Source organism: Salmo salar, chromosome ssa01, assembly GCF_905237065.1.
Source record: "Salmo salar chromosome ssa01, Ssal_v3.1, whole genome shotgun sequence".
NCBI classification, from domain to species: Eukaryota; Metazoa; Chordata; class Actinopteri; order Salmoniformes; family Salmonidae; genus Salmo; species Salmo salar.
The window spans coordinates 62,567,490-62,592,246 of NC_059442.1; the positions used below are offsets into that span (position 1 = coordinate 62,567,490).

The window sequence follows — 24,757 nt, forward strand, 5'->3', positions numbered from 1 at the left end:
GGCCAATGAAATTCTGACCTCTCCTCCTTGTCTTGGCCAGGTTGAAGCCTGCCTCATCCAAAAAGAGGAATTTGTGATGGTTTTCATCAGCATCCAGCTCCATTATCCTCTAAAAATACATTTTGGAAAGAGAATTACTGATTACAATGATGTAGAATTTTGGGGGAATTTTTCACAACCGGAATCTTGAAACTGAACATACCTGAACATACTCAGTCCTCAGTTGCTTCACTATGTCTGCATTTCTTTCAAAAGGCACACAGTATAGCTGTTTTAGAGACACCTGGTGCCTTTTCAGCATGCGTGCAATAGTCGGCAAACTATTGGCTTCCACATTGTTGAACATGTCGTCATTGTCCAAAATGTGCTGCCGAATGTCTGTAAGGCGAATATCATTTCTGGCCTGAACCAAATTGACCACAGCCCACTCTTGTTGGTCAGTCAGAATTTAGCCTCTGCCTCCCCTATTTGGCCTAGTCTCAATTCTGTTGGGAAAATTACAGTAAGAACACATTTAGTCACATCACCTACTCTGTGGTACACATTGGCATGCAGTATACAGTCATTTGACAATTGAGAGTAGCCTAATGTTTAGTGCATGCTGAAGACTTACTGGTTCTCATTGCAGAAAGTTCTGATGATTGAAGCCACGGTTGATCTTCTGAGATTTGGTTGAATCATTGTAGCTGCCTCAGTCATTGTCATGCCATGATTTACGACGTGGTCTACAACTATTGCTCGGATTTCATTGGACACTCTTTGCCATTGCTGCCACTGTCTTGGTCCGTGGCCTTGTCCTCTACCACGTTCGCCCACACCTCTCAAACGAGGCCCACGACCACCTCTCAAAATGGGTGCTTGTCCTCTGACATTCCTTTGACCACCACGTCTTCCTCGTCTTCCTCCTCCCACTGCTTGACCTCTATTGTGACCTGGATCACCTGCCAGCTCCATGTTATCGCTATGTTGTTGCAGGTGGATACCACTCATTTCACTATATACTCGTGCCACTATGTAAAATCAATCATCAGTAACGAGTTGGCAGTATTGGAAAAGCAATTACAAGGGCCTGCATACGCACACTCACTGGCCACTCTATTAGGTACACCTGCTGTGTTAACACAAATAGCCTGCTCCTTTGAACAGCAAATCAATATGTAGAGTATATAGAGTAGAGAGCTTTAGTTGTTGTTCGACCAAACATTAGAACAGGCAAGATGTGTAACTTTGACAGTGGTATGACTGTTGGTGCCACACATGGTGGTTCCAGCATCTCAGAAACAGCTGCCCTCCTGGGATTTTTACGCACTATAGTCTCTAGAGTTTACAGAGAATGGTGCGATAAACAAAACGCATTCAGTGAGCGACAGTTCTGTGGGCGGAAACACCGTGTTAATGAGAGAGGTCAGAGGAGAATGTCCAGACTCATTCAAGCTGACAGAAAGGCCACAAATGCTCAAATAACAGCTGTTTAAAACAGTGGTGTGCAGAAGGGCATCTCTTAACGTACAACACCGTGAATAATTCAGGCTGTTGTGGAGGCAAAAGGGGGTCCTACCCAGCACTAGATAGGTGTACCTAATAAAGTGTGTATACAGTAATGTCAAATCTGAAAACATGGTCTGGAAAAGTGATAAAGAATGATGATGAAATATTACATCCATAGATAATGTAGTCCAATTGGTTCATGTTCCACGGTATTGGTGTCAATGGATCTCGTTATCCTGAAACTTTCATGATCTGAACATGGAATATTGTTAGTCAGTTTCCTTAATAAAACTATGCATTAAGAGTAATGCAACAGCTACTTATCATTTGGAGCAGTTGTATCAATTGATAGTTAGATCATTGTAATGAAATGAATAGACAGTCATCTCAGATGTAATGTGTGAATTGCATTTTGAAATGGTAATACTTTGATGTTAAGTTGTGTCATTTTGAACAGGTGATTTTAGTTCAATGAACAAATGATCTTAGCTTTATGTGTATTGTATCCAAGCAATTGGAAAAAGTGTTAGAGTTTTGAAAAACGTGCATTTTGATCATCGGATGTGAGTTTTGTGTCTGGAGTTTTGAAAAATGACATCCAGGTTCTGAAACTAGTGCCAAAGTAATTGTAAAAAACTGTATTACATTTTCAACACAACCCTGCAAAATTGCCCACAAACACACCAAACTCATTTCACTGGCGTTTCTCATTTGCTTTTTTCCCCTCCCTTGATAAGCCCTGGTCTCTTTAATTCTCTCTCTCTCTCTCTCTCTCTCTCTCTCTCTCTCTCTCTCTCTCTCTCTCTCTCTCTCTCTCTCTCTCTCTCTCTCTCTCCACCGGCTAAGGACACTCAGGTCAGCTTCATAGTCAGAAATTAGCTTTAATTTTCCTTTTTGGTGTTTTTGTTGTTTTTCTTTCCCCTACTCGGTTAAGGAGAGATGACAGAGGCCCCGGCTCCAAGGCCAGCTAACCAGTCTGAACTGGTTCTGGGCATAGAAGGGTGGTGGTAGGGTGGAGGAGAGCACAGAGGAGCAGTGCTGTTTTTCGCCTTTGGCCAAAACGGAACCTGGAAGAATTTGATCTATAGTCAGGTACAGTCAGGAAAAAGGAGGGAGGGAGAGAGAAAAAGAAGAGGCAGAAGGAGTATGAGAAAAGAAGAGAGTGAAAGGACTAGAAAGGGAGATAGAGGGAGGGCGGCCCCAGAACACAGTCTGTGACGCCCGTCTCATCAAACCGTTGGCTCTCTGCCAAGTTCATCTGTTAATGGACAACCACCATCAGGCATTACCCCCTTACCCCTCTCTCCCCCTCCCTAACCCCCCCAGGCCACCTCTCCCCCTATAGCCCCATCCCTCTCTCGCTCTCTCTGTCTGGCCCTCTCCAGGCCTGTGGAAAGCGAGATGTACATTATTCCTGCCTTCCCCTTTTAGTAGGAGATAAACAGAGGTGTGTACGTGTGTGTGTGTGCGTGCGCACGTGTGTGCACATGTGTGCATGCGGAAGGGGGGGGGGGCTTTGGACACTCCTTGCCCAAAGCCCTTCTATCAGTCTGCCTGCTGTGCCTACCCAGGGGCCTGTAGAGGCCCCTTTCATTGCCTCACTGTAGGGGCAGAATTGGGGCTGCATGGGGGGGCTTCCATGGGGTCACACAACCACTCTCTCCCCCTTTGTGCCCCTTCGCTCTGCTCTACTTAACAAATATAGATTTGTGTTGTGGACATCTTACACTACGGCACAAGCGTCCCCTTCCATCTCTTCTAACCAGTCAACTTCGCCATGTAAGAGAGAGAGTTGTTAGTGCGAGCCCACCGCGTGTTGAGACAGATACCTTGGCAAAGAAAGGCCAGGAAAAATGAACAAAGAAAGAAAGGGGGTGGAGAGAAAAGAGGTGGAGGCAGGTTGAAGATGTATTTCAGTTTGTACAGACACTGCGTGAGAAAAGCGGCTTTCCTTTTCATGTCCTTTTTGTCAGGAAAACGTTCAAGGCATTACAGAGTCTTTTCACGCTTCAACATTCAGCCAGGTATTAAATATATCATGCTTTCGACATTGGGAGAATATGCTTGCGAGTGTCTGTTAAAGAAGGAAGAGTTGTATTGTTCCCTACGAAGCTCTAAGGCCTGGATATAGTGGAGATAGACACTATCTCTGGAAATGAGGATAGGCAGCAAATCTGAAGGGGTGTGGCAGGGACAAGATGGGTCGCCAAATATGAACTTCCCCTCTTTCCCCCCTCTCTCTCTGACTGTCTGTATCTACCGCAGTCTCTCTCCAAACTCTCTGCTGCCTCTCTCCCTTTTCTCTCTCACTCCTCTCTTTACTCTCTATCATTCTCACCCCCCTCTTCTCTTCTCTCTGCCCTCGACCAGACACCGCTGTCCCTCTGCTGTACTACCACCTCATTATCACGTTCTCTTAAACACACATACACACCACCCACACTCCTAAAACCCTTGTGACATTTCACTGTTTCTTTACCCATTTTGGAACGATAAATTATCAATTCGATTTCATCATATCTTACCGAGGCAATTACATCAAGAAAATGATAGCGAGCGTGGGATCAATTATGCATGCCTTTGGCCAAAGACCAGAGACAGGGAAGTGGAAGAGGGCAGATCCACTACCGCGCACACACACACACCAACACACACCTACACACAGACACACACACACACACACACACACACACACACACACACACACACACACACACACACACACACACACACACACACACACACACACACACACACACACACACACACACACACACACACACACACACACACAAAAGATGGTGGATCTCACAGATGTGCCCCATCAGTTCATCTTACTGCCTAAAAAGTTCATGCACTTAATAATTTATTTGTGTTTTGGATACGGTTTCCCAGATGAATATTAACAACTTTGAAGTGAGTGTGTGTGTGTGTGTGTGTGTGTGTGTGTGTGTGTGTGTGTGTGTGTGTGTGTGTGTGTGTGTGTGTGTGTGTGTGTGTGTGTGTGTGTGTGTGTGTGTGTTTGGGGCTAAAAGAGTCCTCAGGAAACAAGCCTTCTAGGTCCCACCGGAGACAAGAACCCCCCCCCCCATACACAGACAGACACACACACACACCACTTCTACCCCTCCCTCTCTCCCTTCAATGTGTCCAATAGACCGCCGCTCACATTGTTCCTCATTTCTCCCCGATTAAGAATTCTGTTTCATCACAATGTAGGTTTCACACAACTCCCTCCCAGCGCTTGTACACAAACTGGAAAGAAGGGACTGGGGGAAAACAAGGAAAAAAACAACAAGCAACTAAGGAACCAAAAGGGAAAAAGATGCCCCCTTGTGCTTTCTTGTTTGTTGTTCGTTGTTTGTTGTTTTCGTCTTTTTTCCTTTCTTTTGCTTCATTTTCTAGCCTCATTATTATCCGCAAATGTATTTATTTGATTGACTTGTCTCTTTCTTTCTTGTCCAAATCTCCCTCTCCCCTTTCTCTCCACTTTTTCAGCCACAGCTGCAGGTCCTTCCCCACTGGGGTGGGAAAGCAGCTATATTGGCATGCCTCTGTATGAGTGTGTCTGTGTGAGTGGGGCAAATCAAGAGTCTGTTTTTCAGCTTATCTTTTCATCTGGGCCATAGTCAGGGTCACACCAGATCTCACTGCTGAATGATGCAATTCATTTCCCTCTCTTCCCATTTTTACCGTGTTAACAGAGAAAGTAAGTAAGACAAATCACTCTCTTCAAAATGGCACCGCATTCAAATCAGAGCAAGGGGGAGGAGGGGGGGTTAACATCTGTTTCCTCAAGGAGAGAGGAAAGAGAATGAGGGAGGGTGAGAAGGGTAAAGTAAAAGAGAGAGAGAGAAAGAGAGAGAGAGAAAGCGAGAAAGGGAGAGAGAGACAGAGAGAGAGAAAGAGAGAGAGAGAAAGAGAGAAAGAGAGAAAGAGAAAGAGAGAAAGAGAAAGAGAGAGAGAGAGAGAGAGAGAGGGAGAGGGAGAGGGAGAGAGAAAGGAAGAAAGGTAGAGAGAGAGAAAAGAGAAAGGGAGAGAGAGAGAAGAGAGAGAAAGGGGGATAAAGAGAAAGGGGGAGAGACAGAGAGAGAAAGGGAGAGAGAGAGAGAAAGGGAGAGAGAGAGAGAGCGAAAGGGAGAGAGAGAGGGAGAGAGAGAGAAAGGGAGAGAGAGAGAGAAAGGGAGAGAGAGAGAGAGAGAGAGAGAGAGAGAGAGAGAGAGAGAGAGAGAGGGAGAGAGAGAGAGAAGGACCGAAAATGAAGGAGGGGGAGAGAAGTGTCAGGCTAGCACCACAAGGTCCCGAAACACACACTCAGTTTGGTAGCAGTTCTGTTTGTGTATGTGTGTGTGTGTGTGTGTGTGTGTGTGTGTGTGTGTGTGTGTGTGTGTGTGTGTGTGTGTGTGTGTGTGTGTGTGTGTGTGTGTGTGTGTGTGTGTGTGTGTGTGTGTGTGTGTGTGTGTGTGTGCTGTATGAAAGGCCCATGCGGTAATTAATGAGAGGCGAGTCATCATGTAAATTAAATATGTCCAATCTCCAAGTGAACTCTCAATCTTCACATGCAAAACGCCGCTTTCATTTACATCAGCAATTTAGGCCAAAAACCCCTGACAGAAAAACGCTACAACCATACAAGCTATTTCCTTACCCTCTAACACTCCCCCCACCAATTGTGCAAATGTACACTTCAGACACACACACGCACACACATAATGCACCTCCCCCTCACACATAAGGTCTGACAGGCCGTGCTGATGTGTTCAGAATGCACATGGTAATAGACCAATCAAAAATGCAAAACAATTGGCAATTACTGAGAGGACCTAACGGTCATTAGAATTTACAACTAGGTAATGAACTAAAGTCTGCCCACTTCATGCATATTCATAAAGCAATTTGGCCTTTGAAGATTAAAGAAGTGCTTAAAATTCAAATGAGGCTGAGCAAATTATCAGTAAGATTCAGTCAGGATGTAGGGGCTTTGCGTGTGTGTGTGTGTGTGTGTGTGTGTGTGTGTGTGTGTGTGTGTGTGTGTGTGTGTGTGTGTGTGTGTGTGTGTGTGTGTGTGTGTGTGTGTGTGTGTGTGTGTGTGTGTGTGTGTGTGTGCACGCGTGCATGCTTGTGTATGTGTGCGATTGTAGACACGCATATTTTCGTCTGAGTGAATTGTTTTGGGGGGGGGGGGGGGCGGCATGAAATATGTAGTGGATGACAGACAAACACTGGAAGTATTATCATTTCTATAGACACACACATTTTATGAGACTCCAATAAAGACACAGCACAAACTAGAGTGCAGTATACATTCATACTATAACAAACCAGTTTAAACCAAAAGGTGATATGAATAACCAGATAGTGATCCTAGCAACAATACACCAGCACAAGTTAAATGTGAAAGAGGCTTTGTTGTGTAACGGAGTGCAGAATCAGCTGGATATTCTCCTGTGTGTGTTTGGGGCTTTGTTCAGTTCTTAAAAATAGTGCCATTAAGCGATTGTCAGAGATAGGCCAGCAGTTATGACAGATGGTCTTGCCAGGGGTGATGGGTGAGAGGGCACTGCCCTCATGTTGACAGGAGAAGAAATGATCCTGGTGAGACTATACCTTGTCCTTCCTCTGTCTTGTTAACGATAGAAGCAGAACAGTCATCACACCACGGACATCTGACAGGAATGACGCTTGCGTGCTTGTGTGCGTGCGGGCGTATGTGTGTCCCCCTGCGGCACAATGCTGCTCTACTGTGGTAATGAAGCCAAATGACGAACATGAAACCCCAGTGAGGAGCCAGCCCCTCCACACAAGCACACACACACACACGGCCCGGTCAGTGCCAAATCTGCCCTGGCACAGTCTGCCAGGGGATGTCCTGCGGCTACACTGCCAACTCACACACCCTTTTATGTTCACCCATGCCCCAATGAGGCTCTCGCACACACAGACATCACACACACCACACACTGGTAGAGTACTACAGACCAGCATACACAGCTACAGTAATACACACATGTCCAGCTCACACACAGAGAGTGTATACACAAACTCATGCATATACAAATATACTGAATTGAGCCGGGCTCTTTTGCTTGGTCTGACTTTGTTTATAAAACAGCAGTGTGTAATCCACTGGGATATATAAATAAGCTTTTTAGCGTATAAACAGTTTTATGGACAAGCTTTAGACAACTTCTGACATCATTAGAGAGCTAGGCTAGGACCACACCATAATGGGCTGGACACACACACACACACACACACACACACACACACACACACACACACACACACACACACACACACACACACACACACACACACACACACACACACAGCAGTGCTACAAAAAACAGTAGCTTCCTGTTGATGAATCAATATCTGATGAAAAAACAGCAAACGTAATCCATAAACAATATTCCACCCATAGCGTGTCAGAGTTGACAGCTGCCAAAATAAAAGCAACTGCTGATGACATAGGTCACAGTATGGATTATGTTAATGCTATCATATCAACCTGATCAGCCTGATCGTTTAGGCATCAATCCCTATCCCACTACTTGATGTCATTTATCTCAATCCAAACCAAACAGGGGGCAATGGTTTGCGTGTGCCAAATAGGGCAAAGGACAACTTCTAAATCAATGTGTGTGTCTAAACTGTGTCGTGAAATCAAAGAACAACACGCACATCATTGCCATGCCATCGAAATAAGGCGTGCAAAACAAGTAATTCAATCCAGGGTCCATTAACCTTTTGGTGTAATGGAAATGAAAAGACAGAAAGCGTTTTGATTCTGTCATGGTAAGTTCAGTGTGTATCTCCAGCCACAGTGTATAGATAGACATTGTCCTTGGCCGATCATCCCCTCTCTCAACGCTACAAAGAACTGCTCCATAATATCGTATGTGCAATAAATGACCTCCCACACAAATGCTAACAGACTGGCATAGGAAAGACAAGCAGAGAAATGCGCCTGCTAATTCAGCATGAGAGCATGTTTCCACACACCCTCCCAGCAAAACCAAAAGACTCTTTGATGATCCCTGGTGTCGTGACAGACAGTGGTGTATGAAGTGTTGGGGGATTTAGACAGAGATAGATGAGACGGCAACAATGGAGGGGTGATTCTGATGCTTTGTTCTCACACGCACAGAGCGTGGCGTTTTGGCACCAGAGACTGCAGCTGGCTCGTGTGCCAGGCGGCACCCAGACTGCAGAGACACACACGCATATTCACATATGATGCACACACATACATACACACACTCACTCACACCAACACACACTGTAATTGATTCAATATCAATTGCGCGCCCCCGATTTGCATTGGCTGTTAACACATAAGCATATATATATATATATATAGAGAGAGAGAGAGAGAGAGAGAGAGAGAGAGAGAGAGAGAGAGATGAAAGCGGGCGAAGTAGGAGAAGCAAAAGATAGAACAAGGGAGAAAAAGGGTCAAATGCAATAAAAAAGGGAAACAGACAGGAAAAAAATGTCATGAGAGAGACTCTGAAATCTGAGGCCCTGGGTCTGAACCCAGCCTTGTGCAACTGGGTCCTGGACTTCCTGACGGGCCGCCCCCAAGTGGTGAAGGTAGGAAACAACACCTCCACTTTGCAGATCCTTAACACAGGGGCCCCACAAGGGTGCATGCTCAACCCCCTCCTGTACTCCCTGTTCACCATGACTGCGTGGCCACACTCGCCTCCAACTCATTCATCAAGTTTGCAGACGACACAATAGTAGTAGGCCTGATTACCAACAATGACATGACAGCCTACAGGGAGGTGAGGGCCCTGGGAGAGTGGTGCCAGGAAAATAACCTCTCACTCAACGTCAACAAAACAAAGGAGCTGATCGTGGATTTCAGGAAACAGCAGAGGGAGCACGCGCCTATCCACATCGACGGGACCGCATTGGAGAAGGTGGAAAGCTTCAGGTTCCTTGGTGTACAAATCACTGACGATCTGAAATGGTCCACCCACACAGACAGTGTGGTGAAGAAGGCGCAACAGTGCCTCTTCAATGTCAGGAGACTGAACAAAGTTGTCTTGGCCCCAAAAACACTCACAAACTTTTACAGATGTACAATTGACTACATCCTGTTGGGCTGTATGATCTTCAAGGACATCAACTACCCGAGCCACTGCCTGTTCACCCCGCTATCATCCAGAAGGCAATGTCAGCCCAGGTGCATCAAAGCTGGGACCGAGAGACTGAAAAACAGTTTCTGTCTCCAGGCCATCAGACTGTTAAATAGCCATCACTAGCTGGTTTCTACCCGGTAACGCAACCCTGCACTTTAGAGGCTGCTGCACTATATTCATTGGCATGGAATCACTGGCCACTTTAATAATTGAACACTATTCACTTTAATAATGTTTAAATCATGTTTACATACTGCTTTACTCATCTCATATGTATATACTGTATTCTATTCTACTGTATTTTGTCAATGCCACTCTCAATCTGATATTTATATATTTCTTCATCCCATTCTTAAAATGTTTGATTTGTGTGTATTGTTGTGTATTGTTACATATTACTGCACTTTTGAAGCTAGTAACACAAGCACTTCGCTACACCCAAAATAACATCTGCTGAATATGTGAACGTGACCAATAACATTTGATTTAATTTGATTTTGATGCTACGGCTAAGCTAAAGCTTGGCTAGCACGGCTACCCATTCACAGCCCACCTCAATGCACATAAGTGGTTTTTTAATGATGAGCTTGAAGGGTACTATGGTGCTGATGGCTGAGCTATAGTCAATGAACAGCATTCTTGAATAGGTATTCTTCTTGTCCAGATGGGACAGTGTGCAGTGCGATGGTGATTGCATCGTCTGTGGATCTATTGGGGCGGTAAGCAAATGGAAGTGGGTTTAGGGTGTCAGATAAGGTAGAGGTGATATGATCCTTAACTAGCCTCTCAAAGCACTTAGTGCAATGGTTCAGTTACCTTTGCTTTCTTGGGTACAGGAACAATGATGGACATCTTGAAGCAAATGGGGACAGCAGACTAGGATAGGGAGAGATTGAATATGTCCGTAAACACACCAGCCAGCTGGTCTGCGCATGCTCTGAAGATGCGGCTAGGGATGCCGTCTGGGCCGGCAGCCTTGCGAGTGTTAACACGTTTAAATATCTTACTCACGTCGGGCCACAGAGAAAGTGAGCCCACAGTCCTTGGTAGCGGGGCCGCGTCGGTGGCTCTGTGTTATCCTCAAAGCGGGCGAAGAAGGTGTTTAGCTTGCCCGGACATGGCCGCTTTTCCCTTTTGTAGTCCGTCATTGTCTGTAGACCCTGCCACATACGTCTCGTGTCTGAGCCGTTGAATTGCGACTTACGTATGTAATAACTACACTGTTTTTATTCAACCATATTCCCAGTCACCTTGCCATGGTTAAATGCTTCGCACTTTCAGTTTTGCGCGAATGCTGCCATCTATCCACGGTTTCTGGTCAACAACACAATAATATGCAGAGAATTTTAAAACCAGGCCGTATAGTGGACGCAGGAATATATAGAGCCAGAGAAAGCCACGGGGACAGTGTTGGCTTTGTAATACCAGGGTTCATGGGCTTTGTATATCATATTGTGATGAAGAATGATTTATTTCAGTGTTGCACAATCATTCATGCTTTATTACCATGATATTATACATGGCACAATCAGTGTCAGTGCTGTGTTAGTATACACAGAACACACAGAAACAGCACAATTGATTAAAACGTCAGTTTGAGGATGAGATGGCATTCAGGAATTTTTAATCCCATTTTTAATCCCAGTTTAGGATTAATAGACTAAAGAGAGTCAAAGATCTCAACCTAGTGTGGTCATATTAAAAATGGCCTTAGTGTGCCACACACACATCATGCCGAGGCGCAAAGCTTATCGAGGACAACAATCCACATGGAACACACACTCCTCGACAGGTACCGCCGTTTCAAACAGAGCTGTTTGATAAGTAACTAAGGGTATTCCACCACAAGAGCAATGCTCCATATTTTCTTAATAAGGTACATACCAATAACAAACTTCCAACTACCACGCCTACCAACGCAATAATAAACAGTCATGCATATTAATGTCCGAGCAACAGCGCAAAAACAACCAACAAAGAACAACCAAAATGACTATTGAAAATTTGAATAGCAATTGATTAATATAATAATAGTAACAATAAAAAAAATTGTAACCAAAAAAAAAAGAAATCGTTCCACCAAATGTTTCTGAATCATAACATCCGCGCGTAACGCCACTGACACAACCAGACGTGTCTCGCCTGTTACATTGTGATGTAAATAAGTCTAATAACCCAGTTTAACTGCTGACTGAGACCGTGTGTGTGCATCCGTGTGTGTGTGCGTGTGTGTGTCATAGTCAGCGTGCCTAAATTTGTGCTGAAATTGCAGCGACATCTTTAAAAACAAAAGGGCTAAGCTGACACGCACACACGTAACCACAAACACACACACGAGTCGAGACACAACCCTGGTTAGAATTGCCGATCCATTAAGACTGAACTGAAGCTTGTAAAGACAATGAGCTAGCGAACCAGGTAAAACTGACACACAGCACACACACACAGCACACACATCACACACAGTAAGGTTCACCTTACACAACATTTCTCCCACCAACTTAAAACAGAAACAGGCCTTTCTGGAGTCTATACCAAAAATCAAGCAGCCAATCACAGATCCAAAATGAAAGGATCAAAGGTCAGATCTAAATTATTGTTGATGAGGATGATCTGGGCCAGATCCATTTCCTGAAACTAGGATCTCTAGAGGCAATCAGAGAGTAGCCAGATGGCAAGAGGTGGCTTAAAAGAGAAAAACAGTCACTACCCTGCATTTATATACAACGGCATTTACTACAATACACACACACACATATGAGAAAAAAAACAAATCACTCTCCCTCTGCAAGGCAAAATAACCGAATGTACACTTCGCTTCCCTCTCTGTTATACTGCACAGATACGGAGAGAGTGAAAAAGAAAGAAAGAGGGAGGGAGAGAGAAAGAGCGAGAGACAGAGAGACAGAGAGAGAGACAGAGAGACAGAGAGAGACAGAGAGAGAGAGCGAGAGAGGTGGAAAAGAAATGGTAGAGAGAATAAGAGAGAGTTAGAGAGATGAGAAGGGAAAAATAGAGTAATAGGGTAGAGAGGACTACGAGAGAGTGAGAGTAAGCATGTCTCTGTTTACCAGTGTAAGATGTGGTAAGGAAGAGACCACTGTGAGAGAGCCACAGCAGCATTTCTCACAGAGACACGGACACACACCATGCATGCAAGAGGGCACACATACTGCACATTCTCCAGCCACAACAGGACACATAGCCACACACAACACAAAAGAGCACATACACGGACACACACACAAACGGAAGCATATACACACACACACATGGAGTGAAACACACCGTAAAACTGTAGCCTACATGAGGAAACTGGGAACACACACCCTGAAAAGGCATGAAGACATATCCTTAAAGAAACCGTGGACACACACACACACAGAAAGAGAGAGAGAGAGAAAAACACACACATCACAGCATCTGTGTATGCCCTCCTACAGGTATATACACACTGCACAACTGTGTAATTACACAAATAAACTCTTTAAGCACACACACACTGACCGATGCCCCAAACCTTTGTTTCCCTGCACGGTGGGTGGGTTGAGTCCACTGCAGTACCAGCCAGTGCACCCACCCTGTGCCCCGCTTTTTTAGGCCATCGCAAAATGGCCACTAAGTCAAGGTTACCAGTGTCACTTAGCCATTGGGCTGTATTTGATTACTGTGGAAAACCAACCTTCCCCCTATCCTCTCTCTGTCAACTCAATGGATCTGAGGACAACTGCAGTGCCAAGTTAACCGTTTCCCCTCTGCAGGCTGACACACACACAAACATGCACATACATGTACACGCACAGAGCTAGAGATCAGCAGCACTGTCATATCTATGTGTCTCTAATTAAGAACACCAGCCAGTGAGAACCAGGCGATCTGAGACACGGATGAGCTAACGATCCATAAATCAAATCATAAGATGATTCCTATTCTCTTGTGGCTTCCCTGTGACATTTTACAGTTGTGGTTAGCCAGAATAGACCCCGCCCCTAGCCTATCAGTTCTGGCCAATCAGATGTATCACTTAAATGAGGCCCGACAGCTGACCCAATCACAGCAGTGCTTTTCTCCCTGGGTCTCTTAGGACCACAAATCCTACAGGGAAAGGGAACATGTGTGCCCAATATGTGACCTCTGCTGTACCCGGTCTACGCCCACACGCACTACACTGCACGACACATTCTGAAGTGCACGACACATTCTGAAGTGCATCAACGCTTTAATACAATCCCCCCCCCAAACCCTCAACATAAACACACCCACAAGGGACATACACATTCCCATGTCACTGCATATAATTGCCCATTGTGACACTTCAAAACTTAAACGCACCCCCATGGACGCCTACCTTTACGGTGCACACACGCTTACCCGCGTTCACCCACGCCAATAAATATACTGCATTTGAATTTGAAACACAACTCCTATTGTTTGGTTAAAGACAACTTGGTGTGGGGAATGGTAGTTACCAGGGATGTGTTCCTGCTTGGGGCAGATCCCTCTGGGCAACAAGAGGCGGTCGTCATCGCCCCCCGGTGTGGCTTGGACGCCCACCTCCACAGGGCGCCTGCGGAGAGAGGCCGGGAAGGGCGAGGGGGTGAGTGCCAGGCCAGGCGTAGGCGACGGGGGCTTGTCCAGGCCCCTGGCCAGACAGGGGGGTCCGTGGCATCTCTTCCTCTTGTGCTCGATGAAGAGCAGGATGTCCCCCAGGGGGAAGGTGGCCTGGCACTGCCCACAGGTCAACAGATCCTGCTCTGTCGCCACGGCAATCCGTAGTGTGCCCGTGCCATTCTCCGAACGGTCTGAGCGTTCCGAGCAGCGTTCCGACGAGAGCTCCTCCGAGGCGACGGCAGACAGGGGCTCGGCTGTAACCCGGGAACGAGTGAGAGACAGAGGGAGGGAGGGAGGGAGGGAGGGAGGGAGGGAGGGAGGGAGGGAGGGAGGGAGGGAGGGAGGGAGGGTCGGAGGGAGGGGGAGAGAGAGAGAGAGAGAGAGAGAGAGAGAGAGAGAAACAGACAAGAAATCAGAGGTGGTGTGTTCAATTGAGCAGTATCAATAACAGTGCAAAACAATGGTCACATGCTTTGGGTTTTTCTCTCTCACCATTCTGCCTAGACTAGTAGTAGTCGTCAGACTACACCCCCAGTAGTAGTATTAGCAGTAGAATTCATGTCTGGGTGGTGTTGCAGAGCAAGAATGGTGACTAACTCTCTGTGAGACTGGCATTAGACAGACAGCTCCACTTAACACTTATAAGTCTTTCAACTTCACACTCTCACCACTCCTACATCCATTGAAATGAATGCAACAACAACTGAGAAAGGCGTGTAATTAAAGCTGGGAGTTATAATGGATAAGAAATGTTCTTTGCGATTGTAGAAACAGAGCTGTGAGAAATGAAGCCATAGTCTGATGGATAATAAATGGGATAATTTAAGGACTGTTTTATAGATTGGTAGAAATCAAAAGCTCAGTAGGACAGAGACAGTTGGGTAACTCAACATACTCAAGGGGAAAATGAAAAAGTTATTCTGATATATTTTTCTAAAATGTGTTTTTCATATTCAAAAGAGTTGGCTATTCTTGGGTGGTGAAGACTAATAGTTCATAGGACATAGCTTGCTTCTTTCAATTCATTACGTGGAAAATTACAAATGTGTCCGACATATGTGCAGAAAAGACAAGCAGCCTCAGTGTGTCGAAATAATTAAAAAAAAAACTATCCTGGACTCTTTACATGTGTGTGACTTACAGTTTCTAGATAACCACTTTTACAGACGGAAATCGGCCAAAAGGAACCTTTCAAGTACATTCCTCGCCATGGAACCCGGGGTTAACGCTTGACTCGTTTTAAAGTTGATTTTGTCACACGGGGAGTGTCAGTCTTGTACACGGACGTCGAGCTGTGTGAATGAGATGTTTTACCACAGAGAGAGGTTAAACAGGAGTCTCAGTAGCCTACTATTGAGCGGCTCATGGTGTTTGAAATCTTTCGCTCTAAGGTGAGAGTAGCTCTCCTTTAGCTTCTTAATGGGTAAGCATCTTGACCTTCTTTACTAAGCTGCCAATTTCACATTTTAATTAACCTAAAACCACTGAGAATCAAAAAATAGATTTTAATTTGTAGTGGCTGATGATTGGTAGGAATGTTTGATAAAAGAGATAGCATCCTGTGAACTGAGGTTAAATGTATTTCTGCCCAACCTAGAGACAGATAGAGAATAGATAGAGGGAAATAGTGTGTGAAAGAGAGAGACCGAAAGAGAGAGAGAAAGAGAGAGAGAGAGAAAGAGAGAGCGAGAGAGAGCGAGAGAGAGAGAGAGAGGGAGGAATGTGGAGTAGCTCCCAGCGCGCGAGAGGAAATATGATTTGAACGAGCAATCCTACATGACATCTGCGAGCGATCTGGGACATAGAGATAACATGTGATAAATTCTGGCGGCCGGTTACTACCTTTAATTTAACGTCAGGTCAACCACCAGAACGGCCAGGGTTATACAACAACGCTGGGCATTAAATTCACTGGATAAAATCTAATGAAAGCAGACTAAGCCCTCACCTTAAACTTGAACTGAGAGTAGATTTTAGAGTTGCATAATGCATTGTTGTATTTTCATAAAAGAAATAGATAAACAACAAATGTAATCTCAAAGTGTAACACCTATTTTCATGATGATATCATTTGATTGCATATTTGTTTTTGTTTTGATGAGCATTTGCACGTACTTAGCACCATATCTAGCCACTACATTGAACTGCTTTTAATGAAATTGAAAGAGAAGAGAAACAGAGCCTGGACATATATATTTGAACATTTACACATTATGCATAATAGCACTTCCACACTACATTTCCCCCTCCTAAACTAAATGTGATGCTATCAATATCAGATTAGCAAAAATGTAGGCTGCACCAGAGCAGCAACACTGAGCTAAATGATATTGTATTCCTATTAAATGTGTGGGATAAACATGATTCGTCACTAATTCAATGTTGCGTGGCAAATCAATAAACAGAAGATGAAAACTGTTGTGGAACAATTGTTTTCTAACAGGCTATATAAAAATGAATTCATTAATGCATTTGAAGCGAATTTCATTCTGCATGATATTAAAACAACGGTGGTTGTGATGTTTGACGCACAGCCCCATAAGAATAAAAGGTGGTAAACATAAGTAGCATATCTCTTCTCCTAGGGGTTTGATTAGTTTACCATTAACACTAATGATCGCCTTTCTTATATGAAGGAAATATCGACAAATATATAATTTGGGTATAGGCCTTTTCGTCCTATTACTAAATATTTGCTCAAAAAGCAAAAATTCTAACCTTCATTTAGATCCATCATATAAGTCGGCCTACCTTTTAATTGAACACGTTTTTATATTCATTTCACCTTAAATACATACATTTTCATTGTAAAATAGGATATCCTCTACCATTTCCAATGGAATAAAAATAGGTCTGAATCTATAGAGATTTTTGCCTTTAGATTTAACAAGATAAAGGCCTGCAGAATGTTGACATTTGTAATGATATTTGTTTAACTTCTATACCCCTGTAGAAAAAAACGGTGGATTCGAAACTGGAGAGTAAATAGGACACGGAGGAGAACGCGCCGTATACCTTATATGTTTCCCTGTATTCTAAACATATCATCAAATATGTAGATTGAGATGGCGGTGAAATTGATCAGGTTCAAGTTCACATCCAGTTTCTGATCGTCGTCTGCCTCCTAGCGACGAAATTCCGACAGGAACAAAAGTCTGGCGATGCAGCTGGTCTGTATGCCCCCTGGCTGCATTGAGCCCCAGATATATGGCTATGTGGCCACTCGACTAAATGCGAAAACCTAATAATGCCGCACGATACAATACAATGTTACAACAACGTGGATCTGTGTAGCGCATGTTATCGCATATAACACCATTCGAGCGCTACTGAAGGAAGGGTTGCAAGACGTATACACCGTGTAGCAACATCGGGCATTGGGCTGGCTACCTTGGTCATTTTTCTAGTTACAAACGCGTATAGCTGCCTGCTGCTTGTAAACACTGTAAACATGGTGGTAATGTTTCCAAACGAAATCAACGAACAAAGGCTCCATATCAAAATACATGTGCGCGTAATGGAGTTTTCCATAACAGTAGTTCAACTTTAAAAAAGTATCATTATTAAACATGTCCGTTACATTGTTATTACCTTCTAAATGACATGACAGTGTTATTCTTGTATTCTCTTACCTTCGGGTAATGAACTGCATGATAAACTAAAACAAATGGCTCCAAATATGGGTTTGTAAAAAGTAGGAAGAAAAACATAAAATATAAAAAGCGTGGCTCCTGTTGCTCTTTACAAAAGCACCCAATTTTACTAGGCTACTTGAGAAGCATAGCCTATAATTCCTGCCACTATACCAGAACACCTTACAGAATCAATGTAGGCTAAACACTACAATCCATTTGATAAGGATATTTGGACAAGCAGGGTACAAATAGGCCGTTATTGACATCTATATCGACTCTGTTGGCAGATGAGCTACACGCGCATGCACGCGGTGCCTGTAAACAGCCGGACACGAGATTTTTCCCAATCAAAATCCACTTCTAGTTTTTTGAAAACCTTCCAAAAATAGCACGAGAGGGGGGAAACCTGCCACGATCCAAGACAGGCACCGATACCGGAAATTCCGTGCGATATTCTACATAACTCCGCGTAAAGAATAGGCTAAACTCATAGGCTCCGCGTACCTTAACGTAGCCTATGCACTTTAGTGGCTGAGGCAACCGGAGCACTAAAGCCAGTGCAGTGCGTATGAATGTAATTCCATTCTCGCTGCAAACTTCTCCGATTTTTCTCAGGGATGAAAGCTGGATCAAACTTTTCTCTTTCAGCTTTGGGTAGGATATGCTTTGCGCGCATAGGTATTTTACCCAGGTAGATTATCGGCAGGCTTTCACGGTGAAGTCCACTTGACTGCGGGTCCGTGCTGTCCAGTGTCCAAAGTGCCCATGAGAATCACGCTCCTGGTAACCCATTTTCCGTTTTTCTGAATGGAACCAGTATTGGGCTGGGTAGAAAAGGAGTGTGGTAAAAGTAGAAATGACAATGTAGGTGTACTTACGCGAAAAATCCCTTTTGCTTAAGTGCTGGGGTTTGCCTTGCTTGCGGCGAGACATGGTGGCTGGTGGCGGCGTTCAGCTCGGTTCACATCGGGAGAGCCGGGTTAGAAGGGAGACTCCAGAGAAAATATCTTCATCAATGCCTTTGATATCCAAAATAAATTAGAAATAATACAACGATGGCGCAGGGAAGATGTATAGTGGGATCGCCGTCATGGCTTTTTTGAAAATAGAGCAAGAGAGAGATGGAAAATGGCAAAAGCCCCCCTGAGCTGCAAGTTCAAGTGCGGACGTGACGTTTCTGCGAACTTGAACGTCAGGAGATGGATGGACACAGACATACAAAACATGGGCAGGGCGAAGCGGCAAAGTGGGAGGAGGGAAGGGAAATAACAAAACCAATGGACACTCATTAGGGGCTGGACATGAAAAATAGACCCGGAGAAGCCAATGGACAGAAAGATCAGGGGGCCGGACAAGCGGCATTTGGGGGAGGTAGTGTGTGATCGCAAGGGAGAGAGAGAGGGATGTCTAATGAAAGCAATGTGCACTGTGTGTGTGTGTGGGGGGGGGGGAACAGCAAGAAAAGCCAATGGACAGGAGCTCGGAGGGGGCCGGACATATGCTGCATGCGGGGAGGGAAAGAGAAAAAGAGAGCGAGAGCGAGAGAAACACAGAGAGACGTTTAACAGATGAAGTCGCAGTGGTGGACATTGTGGAGCCATCAAATCAAATCAAATTGTATTGGTCACATACACATATTTAGCAGATGTTATTGCGGGTGTAGCGAAATGCTTGTGTTCCTAGCCCCAACAGTGCAGTAGTATCTAACAGTGCAGTAGTATATAAAACAATTCACAACAATACACACGAATCTAAAATTAAAATAATGGAATTAAGAAATATATAAATATAAGATCGGAGTAGCATTGACTAAAATACAGTAGCATGGAATAAAGTACATCCATATGAGATGAGTAAAGCAGTATGTAAACATTAGCCATGTGGTAAAAAGAGAAACATTGTGTGTGTGTGTGTGTGTGTGTAGAATAGGTAAAAAAGGAGAAAGGGCAAAGCGCCATTGAAAGGAACGAAACGGAGCGCGTAAATATCGGGTTGCATGAACAGGACAGACAGGTTCTGGAAAGAGGGCACAGGGGTTGAACCTTAAGCGCGCGCGCAGGTATAGAGAACCATCCCGGGACCAAAAATCTTTTAACTCGTGGAAACAAGAGAGGTGTCCAATCCGTGCTATACCGATGTTTGAATACAGAGTTGGGTTTGGGGTTCAGTGGGCAAGGTTAGCGGGCACTATAGTGTACAACTTCGAGACTATATGCTTTCAGTGCAATCCAAACTCCTTGACGAACAGAACGTGGGAGTATGCCCATAAGCGCCTTTGTAGGCTAATAAGTTTCAGATGTGTTTCAGGTTGGATCGGTGGTTGGGGGAGGGGTGTAAATACTCACATAATGGGGGTTTGGTAATATAAAACGAGCTAAACACCGCCCGTGCAGACTAAATAACGACACCGTAAGAAGACATCATGCAAATAAAAAATGCAATGACAAGATGGGGCTGTGCGCGGGGAGGGTGGAGGAAAGGAGAGAAACAGACTATAGCGAGCTATAGCTGAAGTGTGACTAGACAGCGACTGAAGCATAAGCACAGGAGTGAAGAACCGCGCGCCAGGCAAGTGCTGCACACACGGACTTGGGACACAGAGCACAATAGGACGGAGAGAAAGACAAATATAAAGAGAGCGAGAGAGAGACACGACCCGGAGTGGTGGAGGTGCTACGTTCAACGTCGACGAAAAAAATGTATAACCAGTGAGTGAAATATTTTACAGGTTGCGACTAGTTGTTCGTTGCGCGCGGACGAGGCTTGGTGCCTGGTGTGCTGTGGTGCATATGGAAGGACTGAAGGCTATGCTTACAGGCTGTGTAATGACGGGGCGTCAAAGTTCAGGCGCTGATAAAATAGGTTACAGACGTTGCCTAATTCCGTTGAACGACAGCATGGACGCTGCAGATACAAATCCTGTGTTCAATTGTTATATAGCCTTTGGCAATAACAATATTACAGCACATTAGAGTTGTATCTTATACAGACCCAAGGCTGCTTGGTCGAATTGTCTTTTTCGCGTACACGCAAGGAATACAAAAACCGTCTATCACCATCAGAATGGTGGACCCTTCACACATTTATTTCACTTTCTCAAAAGTTTTTACGCAAGCAATAAGGACTTAGAAACATTCAATACAGTTATTTGTAAATTCTCCACTTTTCTGATATGTACATAATTGACCAGTGATCATTCCAGATGTTCCCTATATAGTGCTGAGAGCGCGGAAGAGATGAGAGGAATTATCAGTGACTGTTTCAGAACAATCTCACTTTTCCACGGTCCCCAATTTAAAGATTCTCCACTGATAACTTTAAATGCAGTTCTCATCGTCTGTTTGGAGACCTTTTCGTCCAATTACGCACAATGCAACCTCTTTGAGACTTGTTCTGGAACGGCCATTAGGCTATAGTAATTGAAAGTAAATATCCAAAAAGGAACAGCTATAAATTGAGAATTGTTTAATGTCTAAATAACCGTTTTAAACAGTTGGATACTTAATGCCATAGTTTGCCATTTAAACTAATCCAATCTTGGCCATTTATCCTAAGGGGTTTAAAAAATGAAGATATTTTTTATTCTGTGAATTTATGGCTGATATTTAGCCAGTTTCAATTGTCTCAGTCTTGCATACAGCGGAACATGATTGCCTGATCCAAAAGGTGGGCTAATCACAATGTACCATTGACCTAAATCAAGTGAATGTGTTGCTTGTGTCCCCACACTGGCGTATATAGGACTTAATACTGTTGGGACACACTTTTAATTCCCTTGATGGACTTACCTTGAATGTCGCTGTAATTATTTGAGGACACTGGCATGCATTTAAGATCAGGCTTTACGCGCATGGTGCAATGGTTCAAATAAACAATGTTACAAGGACATTCACTTGTAGCCTTAACTACGATTGTGTATCCTACTGTTTTCAATGAATACATATCGATATAAAATAGGGCAGTGAATATCATCGGGATCATTCATTAAACAGCCTGTTATGTTACTATATAGTGACAGCCGGCCACCACGGCCTCTTCAAATTGGTAGGATTCACTGATATGCTTCACACATAGGCTTCACATTGATTCGTATCTTAGTGTGGACCGCCCACCATATAGCATCCCAATGATTGAAATGCAGATTTGTAGAGACATTTCCCACAATAGCGTTGAAGAACAGCATCATAACGTTGAAAACAAGTTGAAAAGATGAACATGCTAAAGTTTTTTTGTTGTTGTTAACAATTTGGATTCATATCGATTCCCCCCCAAACTGCCACAATAAAAAAAATAACGCCACTTTATAGGCCTACTGTATAAGTAATTATAGTATTTCGTGGACAACGCGTTTGTAAACTGTTGAGGAGTCTAGGCTACTGTCGGTATGCGTGAAAGCGCTTGTGGGGCCCTCGCTTTATACATCCATATTCTACGGCACAGAGCGCTAACCTTGACCTCTCCCTACACCCCACTCCATCTGTTTGCACAAAGAATGTTTTTCCTTCCCCCCCGCTCACTCAAGGCGGACATTGATCAAAGCCAAAGAGCGCTACGACTCGTGCAGGAGGGAGCCCAGGCCGCGATAATCTCAATATGCAAATACCGTGCCCGATTCCGTCATAAATCAGTCAGGCGGTGTTAATGCATTAGAGATATCCATGTAGCACCACACTGCATGGATGCATGGACTGACATGCACTACGTGCACGTGTGTGCGCGCGCGCATGCGTGTGTGTGTGTGTGTGTGTGTGTGTGTGTGTGTGTGTGTGTGTGTGAGAGAGAGAGAGCGAGCGAGAGAGAGGAGGGTTACCATGTTTATTTACAATACGTTTTCGTAGACTTGTGTTTGAAGTGAATTCATAATAAATAATGGGCTATTGACCAGTGATCTCAATCTATTTTAATCAAAAAGAGAAATACAGAACACTCCCTTTTTGTCTTTTAGCCTAACCTAATGCAAACTAATATGTTATAATAAAAAAAAAATCAAAATCATGTCCAAGTGCGGGAGCCCCGAAGAAACTGAGTGATTGGGCTCTCGTACACATTTCAATATATGGAAATGACCAAAGGTTCGCGCAATAAATCAGTGCTCAATATACAAAACACATTATCTGTGTCTCTTAATGCTTCTCTCTAGCCATTTCTATTGGACTACTCAACCGCTTCTGCTGTGAATGATATTTTATTTTTCAACCTTTATTTAACTAGGCAAGTCAACAAATTAATATTTACATTGATGGCCTACCCAGGACAAACCCTCCCCTAACCCGGAGGACGCTGGGCCAATTGTGCGCCGCCCTACGGGACTCCCGATGACGGAAGGTTGAGATATAGCCCGGGATCGAACCAGGGTCTATAGTGACGCCTCTAGCACTGAGATGCAGTGCCTTAAACCGCTGCACCACTCATTACATTACATTACATTTAAGTCATTTAGCAGACGCTCTTATCCAGAGCGACTTACAAAATGGTGCATTCACCTTATGATATCCACTCGGTAGCCTTACCTTTAAACGTCGGAGTTATGACATCAGAGGGCATATCTAAAAGCACATTTTGGCTAATCTGTAGAAAATACATCGTGAGAAGTGCATGCAGGCCTACACAAATAGGTTATGGTTTCAGTCCAGGATAAAAATAATTGTATGTCTAAAAAACAACTAACAATTAAGTTGTTTCACTTTGATAAGAGCACCAAAAAAGTAATCCCATGCGCGATGTGTCAGGAAAACACTCACCACCCACTTCAATGTGTTTGTGGTGGGTCTTTACGCACACAGGGCTCCACGCGTGGTCAGATGTAGCAGAGAGGGCATTCTGGCCGGGCTACCTCAAACTGAACATTTCGGACAAAATGCAGCCCCCCTCCTTCCCCCTGTCTGTCTCTCTCTCGCTCTCTCTCTTTCAGCATTGTCCTCTCCCAGCAAAGAAGATGGAAGTTTCTCTTTACAAATCAGAGAGAAAACCAGGGAATTAGCTCACAATCCTTGTTAAATCGAGCCTTACCTTGTCCGAAGAATATCAAGCTCTGCTAGTCGAGGCATGATTCCCAGCCTTACAATTAATATTAAGGACTAGATTTCACAATGTGGCATTATCACACCGAGAGATGGGCGCGCATGCCGCCCAGGCTTCGGCAGGTATTAGATAACATTTGAAGGATTATGCGGCTATAGGCCAAATTATCACATTGAGCTCCCATTCTCTCCTAGTGTGTGTTTGTGTGTCTTTTTTTTTGTTGCAACATCCGCGCGTACCATCACACACACCACACACAGGTGCAAAACTCATCAAATGAATTACATAACTCGGGCGTTAATGGAAACGGACAGGTTTCCTATACCACAAACGCCCATCTCCCTCGGACGGGCTGCGGATACCACCCAGCTATCTGCGACAATCTCCGCGTAATGCATGACCATGTTTATGGCTGTAGTAGTTAATACGTCGGTGTTAATTTTACACTGAACGCTTGTTATGGTGATAAATGGGGAGGCCGAGATGGTCCACGTGGGACATCAACCATGTATTTGTCTGTTGAACGGAGGCCTGCCTCCTATGTCAGTGCAATAATGTTAGTTGCGTAGAACTGAAATACCATGACGGACGTTTTATCCAAGAGCGAAGCGCACACCCTTGGCACGCAATCCCAGTCTCTTTAAAAGTTTAGCGCACGAGGTTTCCCTCATAGGCTAATAAATAGCCTACTGTTTGTTGTATTTTCATAGTTTGAATTTTTCATGGAATGCTGTATGTTCAAGGGTTTATCACAGACCTAATATAAAATCACACGCTTATCATAACCAACTTTTAGGTTCATCCAAGTAATAAATAATAAGCCAAAGCCTACTAGTATTCATATATTCACAA

At 44.3% G+C, this 24,757-nt stretch overlaps 1 protein-coding gene across 1 annotated transcript in view; it reads right to left on the bottom strand.

The window, feature by feature from the left end:
• The window catches only part of LOC106607083 (B-cell lymphoma/leukemia 11A-like), a 49,601-nt gene extending 30,550 nt beyond the window's left edge, over positions 1–19,051 (bottom strand). The window contains exons 1-2 of the mRNA XM_014203678.2: positions 18,763–19,051; positions 14,108–14,503 (exon numbers count right to left, since the gene is read on the bottom strand). Coding sequence (XP_014059153.1) covers positions 14,108–14,503; positions 18,763–18,817 — 451 coding nt within the window. The 5' untranslated portion in view covers positions 18,818–19,051. The remainder of the gene's footprint in view (positions 1–14,107; positions 14,504–18,762) is intronic.
• Positions 19,052–24,757: the final 5,706 nt, after the last annotated feature.